The sequence below is a fragment of the Haliotis rubra genome, unplaced genomic scaffold (genome assembly GCF_003918875.1).
Source record: "Haliotis rubra isolate DU_JTF1 unplaced genomic scaffold, ASM391887v1 Scf1255, whole genome shotgun sequence".
Taxonomy (NCBI): Eukaryota; Metazoa; Mollusca; class Gastropoda; order Lepetellida; family Haliotidae; genus Haliotis; species Haliotis rubra.
The window spans coordinates 10,276-20,156 of NW_025765176.1; the positions used below are offsets into that span (position 1 = coordinate 10,276).

Genomic DNA, 9,881 nt, shown 5'->3' on the forward strand with positions numbered 1-9,881 from the left:
CTGCATTTTGCATTTGCTTCCGATTGTAAATATTTGATCCCGGTCCGGAGAAACTAGTGACGGATAGAATATGAGCAACGTCATACAACATATGACATCAAAATAAGCATATACTAGTATACCATGCAGCCATCTGGGGAATCAATCCAGTGATTTCGGCGATTTAGACAAACACTATGACCACAGGCCTACCCCACCGGCCCACATAATACATGCGTGCTTCCACATTTAACCACACAAGTGCATTTGTTACACACAAAAATGCCTGGATAAGGTGATATGTTTGCCTTAGCTTGCTTTGAGTGCAAAAGCACTTTCTCTGGTAAAGATTATACTTTGATCGTTTGCATTCTTGTACATATGATTGATGCAGTACTTGACATTAGGGAAATGTCAAGTCTTAAGTCTTCTGATAGATAGCTGGTTAGTTAGTGAAATATATATCTGAAATGTCGAGTCTTCGGCTCTCTGTTAGTTGGCTGTTCCTTTGTAACATCGGTTTGGCACATCTAGTCAGACCATTACCAGAACATTTCCATACATTTACAAGTAAATGTCATATGTTTATGCTATCGATATTTGATATAGTTTGAAAGGAGTATCGAAGATTGTGATGATATTTTTTCAGTCGCGTGCGCCACTATGTTATTGTTTTCTATCTTGGGGCACATGAATATGTAAATAAAGGGTTTCTGATTTCTTTGATTGAAACGTGGAAGTTTGTTTGGTAAATTGCTATTGGTATCGATCAGAAAGATTATGTATTTGTTGTAGCTTAAATTGCACGGTAAATATTTATGGCATTCCTTTTTTCGTGTTACATCTGCTGTCTGTCAATAGCTAATTACTGTTAGCATAGCTAAGACTTTCAACAAAAGATTTCAGGAAAATTATAACACCAGGTAAAAAGCCATTATCGCTTAAGATTGCACTCCAAATGCGGATAAGGTCTTGAGGTACACAGATAAATAAACAGTAAATTTAGTATTGTTCTCGGCTTTCACTGAAACTTGATGTTTACATATTGGTGCGTTTGGATTCCCAAGATGAAACTAAAAAGTTAACTTGAAATCAGTCCGTAAGAAAACTAGGGTTGAAACCACTAAACAACAAAGCAATGTGATTTAATTAACAATTGTATTTTATAATAACGAAGCTTACACATCAATACAAAGGTATCACTATGGCAGTACAAATGCAGAGGTAGTATAATGCAAGAGTATTGATTACAGCAGAAGAGTGGCGGTAATATTCATCTCTTAGCAACAATAATCCACGAAAGACCTAATCAGATAATCCATTGTATAACGGTCACCACACACAATGTTGGTCTTCTTGTAACTGGAGATGGAATGTTAGATGAGAGGCAAGATTTAACTCCCCTTAAATACCTAAGATGAAGGTGGTAGAATATTCTCCAAATCCCTGGGACAAACACAGATACACTTGAGTAGAACTATTTCATTGTCATAATCACAGAACATTTTGGAGCCTTATCCATTTTCTCTCAAACAAACATTTTGAAATTGTTTCTGGCAATATATTTCTCAATGTCAAATACATCTTTTAATAACCCTTTATATGTGGTGAAACTTGGTTTCACAGCCTTGATATTCCTGACAAAAATGTGGCGCTTGGCTAGTATGATCATATGGTTGAGCAAGGGGTCGTTATTGGCACAAAATAGTATATCTTGAGCTGAGAGTACGAATGTTCTGTGCAGGACACAATTAACAAAACCGGTGAATTCTTTCCAGAATAATCTAATGGTGGGACTTTCAATATATACATGATAAATATTCTCACTTACGTCACATGATATACAAATGTCATTATCAACTAGTTTCATTTTAATGTATAAATAACTCTATGAATAAATTTGTATTGAAAATCCAAAAGCTTTCGGTCTTTAATGGTTAGTCTATATTGCAAATGAGAGTACCTCTTAGTCATTGAAAATGTCTTTAATATTAACAATTCCTTGTTTGAACCAGTTATTGATTATCAAATATGTGTTGCGAAACTGGTGATTTAACCAGAGAGGTTGCATAACAATTTCGTTTATGTTGATATGATTCACTACATATACCTTTATATATCTATGCCAGGCATCAAGTGCATCTTTATCTGACATACTTCCCGCTATCTTATTTTCGAATCCTAAGAATGATTCAACTTACCCGCTTTTCTACATATCGCCATATCGCCGTAATGTGGCTGTATCGCCATATCGCAATGTTGCTGTATCGCCATATCGCTTCGCCATATCGCAATATCGCCTTTTCGCGTTATCGCCATATCGCAATGTCGCGTCTTTTTATCGCCATTTTGTGTCGTGTTATCGCCATTTCGTGTCGTATTATCGCCATTTCGTGTCGTGTTATCGCAATGTCGTGTCGAGTTGTTGCCATTTTGTGTTGCGTTATCGCTATATCGTGTCTTGTTATCGTCATGTTGTGTCGTGATATCGCTATTTCGTTTTGGCTATATCGCAATATCGCTATATCGTGTCGCCATATCGCAATATCGTGTCGTACTATCGCTTTGTCGCGATATCGCCTAGATTTCTTCAGGGATATAAAGCGATGGCCCGAATGAGCCACCATAATAATCCATGCACACAGACCTAATATAACGTGATTACATATGGTTTTTGTAGGGTCATCCATGTGCCAGTCAGCCATGCAGTACCAATCACATGTGCATTCCCGTCAACACAGCTAAAGACCATGTATGTGTACGTGTTGGTGCGTTCATGCCCACTACTGAAGCAGGGATGACAAATTTTGCAATAACAACAGCGACTGTGGCAACAACATCTGCTCAAGCAGCCTCTGCAACGACATCTTCCGCATACCCCACTTCACTTGAAGCGACTACTACTGTCACTGGTACTACTTCTACTACTACTACTACTACTACTACTACTACTACTGCTGCTACTACTACTACTACTACTACTGCTGCTGCTGCTGCTGCTGCTACTACTACTACTACTACTACACTGAAAGATACAGCCGAACCGGAACTGACAAGCCCTATAACAACAACTCCTATTTCAACTTCAACAACTTCAGTGGGGACTTCAACATCTCCTGAACCGACTACATCAACTTCTCCAGCACCATCAACTACGACAACGGCGATCACGACACTTGAGCCCTGTATGTATGCGTCAGCATCAACGTTAAGTACAATGGTAAAGGCAGTGCATTGATTCAAATCTAACTGACCAAATAACAAAATTCACTTTCATGTCTTCAACACATTAATTATGTGACCCGTGAAGATCCGGGGTAGAATAGGTCTTCAGCAACCCATGCTTGCCACAAAAGGCGACTATGCTTGTCGAAAGAAGGCGACTAACGGGATCGGGTGTCCAGGCTCGCTGACTTTGTTGACACATGTCATCGGTTCCCAATTGCGCAGATCGATGCTCATATTGTTGATCACTGGATTGTCTGGTCCAGACTCGATTATTTACAGACCCTCGCCATATAGTTGGAATATTGCCCGGTGCGGCGTAAAACTAAACTCACTCATTTATTGTTTTCATTGGTCACTTATAAAGTACAATTCTATGCCAAACACATTTGATTCCTTATAACATTTTGCATGCTGACACTAATGTAAAATAATCAGAGACTGAAACATACGCTATTAATGTGAAAATTGAATCACTAATTTCAGTTCTCAATGTTTAAATTCAATTTTTGTAATACATTCTGTGTGTTTTGCAGATAACTGCACATGTGTAACGGACATTGACTGTGCTGAGCCTCCTGGAAGGATTTGCTCCGGTGGTGTCTGCATATGTTCTATTGGGTACGACATGGACGAGACCAGAATTGTCTGCAGAAAGCTGACAGGTAAACTCACTCACAATAACATCACCCAATCTACGATGATCGCATGGAAGTCTTAATGACATTTATTTTTTTCAAACAATTAACAACGTCAATATGCATTTACTGGTTTATGATTCTGTGTAATTTCGAAAGACCTAGAATGAGTTCTGTCACAAGTTTTTGTTTATCATGTCATCAAACGACAATGGCGTGGACCGCTGTTCATAATGTTCCACAACAAACACTCTTGTATTATAATACAACCTGCTCATTTCGTTTCAGATCCAGGTAAGGTCTAAATATTTATAGCATGACTACTTCTCAGACAGATATTTTGAACTTTGTTACAGAATGCACATCATATGGATCTGACTTCACCCTCCACGTGCACAGGGCGATCACTGGGCACAACTTTGAGAACTTTCGTTCAAAGACATCTGTGGAATGCGCCTGGTTGTGCTTGCATGCAGGCACCAAGTGCAAATCTTTTGAAATAATGAATCATGTCTGCTACTTGCAGCCAACCACGTGGTTTGAAGTCGACGTCGATGATCAAAGGGTCGATAGAAATGTAGATCATTACCAACGTAGATGTAAATGGTGACACATACATTCCTACCAGAGTTGGAATAAAAGGTCTATAATATAAACGCTTTTCTAATTCTTTTCTAATTCGAAAGACTATCCAAAAATACTATCTAATATGGATTACGTTAGATTCCTTTGAGCCAATAATGTGTATATATTCTGGCATAATCTTCATGCCATATGAATAAATTGGTCCCTACTATTAGCAAAGATTGCTTGAGACACATGCAAAGGCAAAGTGATTGTTGACCTGAAAACAACCAAACTTATATCTGGAATTGTATGAAGCATAACGTTTGTTTTTGCCTCAAATGTCCTCGACATGTCAACTATAAACCTCTTGGTCAATGGAACGGACTGTTTTTAGCCTCATCAAACAACTTCATATGACGCACCTTGCGATGTTAGTAGACAGAGTCGGCTCGATCACTTCAAAATGTGTGAAATTTATACCTAAGGTTGACTGTTTTAACGTAGTAAAGTGAAGGTATTCCTGTTGTCATAGAGTCTTGATATTTCTTTCACTCAGAATAGGCAAAAAACAGATGAAATGGTTGTACATGTGTCTTGTTTGCTCCCCGATGCACCAAGCGAACCATTAATATTTTTGAAAGGAAAATACGTATACATATTCGTCTGAAGGTTCTAAATGGGATTGTGCACATAAACGTGAAAGTAATATGTTGAACACAATATCAGAAATTGAATTCTCTGAAACAGAAAGCTAAGTGCAGATACCAATTTACAGACTGTTTCAAAAACCATTTCGAAGATTGGTCTCCCTATCACTCGATCCCTCTAACGACAAGTACGGGTTACTGACGATAAATTATTCCCGGATCTTCAAGGGTAAATTAAACATTAATACCTGTGTTTTGGACAATAAATATGTTGCTCATATGAATTGGTTCTTGGTTCTTTGTTGTTGACCGCTGCACTCAGCGATATGCCAAGTATACAATGTCACATGGTAACTTATAATAAACAGATACTTTGATATTTTCCCTGGTCAGTCACCCTAGAAATGCTTGTGCAAGGCATGGAGTCAACATAAACTGCAATTCCGTTTGTGTGCGGTGTGCAGGGCCAATCAAATTTGTAAACATGAACACATGTCATATACAACAGCTCATAGATAACAAACAGCAGTGTTGCAGAAAGTGCGCAGTGTATCTTCAATAGACCTGAGAAAGAAATGGCGAGGAATCGCTACTGAAGAAAACTGTGACTCAGTCTCTTTTGCACAATTAAATCGATGAATGTCAATCTTCAATAACACAAGTGTAGAATAGAAATGTAATTCAAGAAATGAATACGGGTTTCTGTTTCAATGACGTGTTTGCCGTCTACATGTACACGATAAAACTGAGGTTTTAGAACGATGCGCATCGGCAATCACCATACTGTAAAATTCCTTGTTAATATTCTTACAACAAGAAAACCCTCAAGTTGAATCTTCGAAGAATATTAGCAATAGCCTCTCCCGTCGCTTCATAGGATAATCGAGACTGGGTATTTTCTGGCATTGACGTCGCGTACATTGGTTCACTATCACTTAGCCCGAGTCTACAATAAAGGTATTGTTAAAGGTCACATGCAACCAAAAAATCAAACATAATTAAAACACAATTATCACTTATTCATGACATATAATATATATTGCTGGTTATGAAAAAACATATAAACAAAATTATAAGCGTACAATCGCAAATCAAAAGTGCAATATTTTGTACTTCGGTTTACTTCCCAAGAAACGGAGCAGCCGGGATACCGAACCCAGTCAGAGCGGATGGATGTGCACTCAAGTGTAACGGCTGGTTCATTTGCAGATGCCGCCTTCACGGCTCATTGTGTGTGTATATATATAATGGTGTTGGGTTTTGTAAATACATGCTCATTTTTTGTGTATCACCAGGGAGACTATATAAGGGGGAGTGGTCACTCCTCGGAAAGCCCCTTAGCGTGTGCCTCGGCTCGTCACGTGACCAGTGTAGCCAATATGGCGGCAGCGTAGTTTTTAAGATTGAGCCCGGTTTATTTTCAACAGCTGATTACATATGCTGAGTGTTGTGACAACTGAAAACCTACATGTAGAAGATAAGTTACCTATTCTGTCACTTCATTTTAAGTCAAATAATTGTTATTAGTGTCAGTATTAGTACAGTAGATTTGAAGAAAAGTCTCAAGTCGGCATGTTGTAGCCCACTGGCTTCAATTCTCAGTACACAGCGAAGAAATACTAAATTCTATCGCTAAAAACATCTTTCACATATACGTTTAATTTTCAGAAGGGAAATATACCTTTAGTTGAAAGGTGTTTGCAAGTAATAGTGATAGTTCTATCACTGAAAAACATTGTTAGGGTGTTTTTGAGGTGTGTGCAAAATATGACAAATCGCCGATCTGCCATTGAAATACTACAGGGCGTTGTTTGAGTGTTTCTAGTTATTGTTCTAAAACATCTTTCACATACACCTTTAATTTTTATGAGGGGAATATACCATCAGGTGAAAGGTGTTTGCAAGTAATAGTGATAGTATTATAACTAAAAAAATTGTTAGGGTGTATTTGAGGTGTGTGAAAAATATGACATATCGCCGATCTGTTCTGATACGCCATTGATGCTTGTGATGCTTGAGTGTTATAGTTCTAAAACTTCTTTCTTTCTTGTTGATCTTAGTATATGACAAAACTGGAAAGGTGTTTACAACGCTTTGTGAAAGTTCTAAACTTTCTGTTTTTGAGGGGTCTGTGACAGTGTCAGATAACATTCTGTCAATGCCCATGCCATTCCACACATGCAATAAGATATCTGAATTAGTTACTTATGTAAAAAAATGTCTCAAAGTAGATTTTTTTAAAAAGGACAGCTGATGTTAACACATGTTTTCTACCGATAGTTTTGCGTTCTTTAACATGTTTTGGGAGGGATGGCCGTGGTGTATCATTTATTCTTTCATTCATTCACATATGTATTTCTTTCTCTTGTTCTTTTTCTTTATTTCTTTCATTCATTCACATATAATTCTTGCTCTTAATTCATTCATTTATTCATTCATCGTAAAATTCCGACTGATACAAAACACTGGCTGAAGGACTGTTAAACGCAGCCGAAGTAGCGCTGGGAACGAACCAAGTCACTGTGTGCGTTGGAGCATGACGAGGCACACGTTAATTAGTACAAATGGTAAAGAAAGCAAGCGAGTGACCTATCCCTGTTGTAGAGTATCCCTGGTATAACATTTTGCAATCAACAGACATCATAACATGTGGTTTATACCCGGACTGTCGACAACAACAAATAATCCGTCCAAATTACTTGTCGACAGTCCGGGGAAAGGGAGATGATGTTCTACATGAGTGACTTCACGCCCAGTGTTCTCGGAATTAACAAACCAATTGAAACAGAGATATACATGTATATATAGAAGATGTATGTATCATATGTCACACAATATAACATATTTGTATATATATTTCAGAAATCTCACACAATATATATTTGTGTGTGTGTGTATTATAGAAATAAGTGATTTCTGCATGTGTATAAGCAATAAATATACTCATGCCAATAATGGTTGTCACCCCCCTCCCCACCCCAACCCCACACACACCTCAGACTCCACCCCACACCCCCTCTCCAATTAAAAAAATTGAAGGGGGTGACAACCATTATTGGCATGAGTATATATGAAAGATGAGTCCAGATATTTCTTCTTGCCAAAACTCCTTTATATCTGCACTAAAGTAATCTGTAATGTTCAGCCAAGATGAAGCATCTCTGACACATGGTCTGTGTAATTCAAGTCAGTAAGTCTGTTGGCAAGAAGGACCGAATCCTAACGTCGATGATTCGGTAGCGACGTCTACGGACGAGACCTCTGCTGTCCTCGGATCTGCTGAAGTTAACTTCAGTAGCTGGCTGTTCTTTTTGCAGCATTCGCACAACCTCAAACACATTCGGATGTGTCTTTATGGCATACTTGTTGAATTTGTTGCGCCAACCTTCCAAATTATTGCTAGTTCTGTGTCCATCATTTTCAAAATAATTCCAGTTTGGCAGAGTCCATGGACCTTCTACCCAGGTGGTAGTAACGGAATCCAAATGTATCCAAATAAATGTTTTTAACAGCATTCCAATAACCCTTCTACTCCCAATATCACAAAATAATATGTAAGCTCTCTGTTTCTTTCCGGTATTTTTTTTGCATGTTAAACTCCAAAATGGTAATCCTTCCAATCACATAACGTATTTTAAAAATAATAGTTTGTTTGCAACCTTAATTCTCTTACAAATTGTTAAAAAGACATTCTCTATAATTAACGTAATTCATTTACTCATGAACGAACATGGTCACTTGCAAATCACTAAGCAAACATTCTCTTTCACTAATTAACACCGTCACGGTATGTTGACCACGCGATGTCGACACTCCGGGTTTTTTGTTCTGTCGACGATTAGCAACATCCTATTTTTCATTTGTCGACAGATCGGGCTGACACCTAACATGTCATGTGTACAAGTATCATACCTGCCTGTCTGTGTAATTACATAATGTGACAGAGACCGAATTGGGGCCATAAATCAATGCGTTTTGTTTATGGTGTATAGCCTGATAGGTGTTAAGTTCAAATTGCATGTGGTCAGTGATCGAAGTTGTGTATTGAATATTGTCATTAGCAGACGGGCAGGCAGATACATAGGTGTCAATAAAACAGACATTGAGTTTTGTCTGTGACAACGACATATCTATATTACAGTTAGAAATTCTGTCAACGCTAAATAATGACATTGCTTTTAAGTATCGAACTGAGAAAGTGACTGGGTAAGAAGAACGTGTGGTGAAATAGATAAATGAAATTATATAAACAGTTAAATCGGTAATCTACTGTAATAACATATAAAAAGCTCGCGCCTGTGAAATATCAACAAAACATTAGAAAAATAGCTCACACCAAAGCCTTCACAGAGTATTCACCGGACAACCCGCTTCCAAGCTGCGCGAACCTATTTCACTGGGCATGTGCTAGAAGCGCAGCCCAGCTGTTGAAACCACTTCAATTCCCCCAAGCGCTGGGGGAAAATTAGTGAATCGTTTGAACTACGATTTCGCGCGGTTTTTTTCATCACGTTATTTTTCAACTTCATAAGTTGAATTTGCATTTTTGATGATTTGTTTCGGTATCCCGGCTGCTCCGTTTCTTGGAAAGTAAACCGAAGTACAAAATATTGCACTTTTGATTTGCGATTGTTTTTGTTTATATGTTTTTTCATAACCAGCAATATATATTATATGTCATGAATAAGTGATAATTGTGTTTTAATTATGTTTGATTTTTTGGTTGCATGTGACCTTTAACAATACCTTTATTGTAGACTCGGGCTAAGTGATAGTGAACCAATGTACGCGACGTCAATGCCAGAAAATACCCAGTCTCGATTAT

The 9,881-nt window shown here is 38.0% G+C and overlaps 1 protein-coding gene across 1 annotated transcript; it reads left to right on the forward strand.

Annotated features, from left to right (window-relative positions):
• Positions 1 to 2,648: 2,648 nt before the first annotated feature.
• On the forward strand, positions 2,649 to 5,279 carry LOC124266417 (integumentary mucin C.1-like). The gene is made up of 3 exons (XM_046701226.1): positions 2,649 to 3,164; positions 3,741 to 3,869; positions 4,199 to 5,279. Exons 1-3 carry the CDS (start codon positions 2,699 to 2,701, stop codon positions 4,450 to 4,452), a joined length of 849 nt encoding a protein of 282 aa, XP_046557182.1. The 5' UTR covers positions 2,649 to 2,698; the 3' UTR covers positions 4,453 to 5,279.
• The last annotated feature ends 4,602 nt before the right edge of the window (positions 5,280 to 9,881 follow it).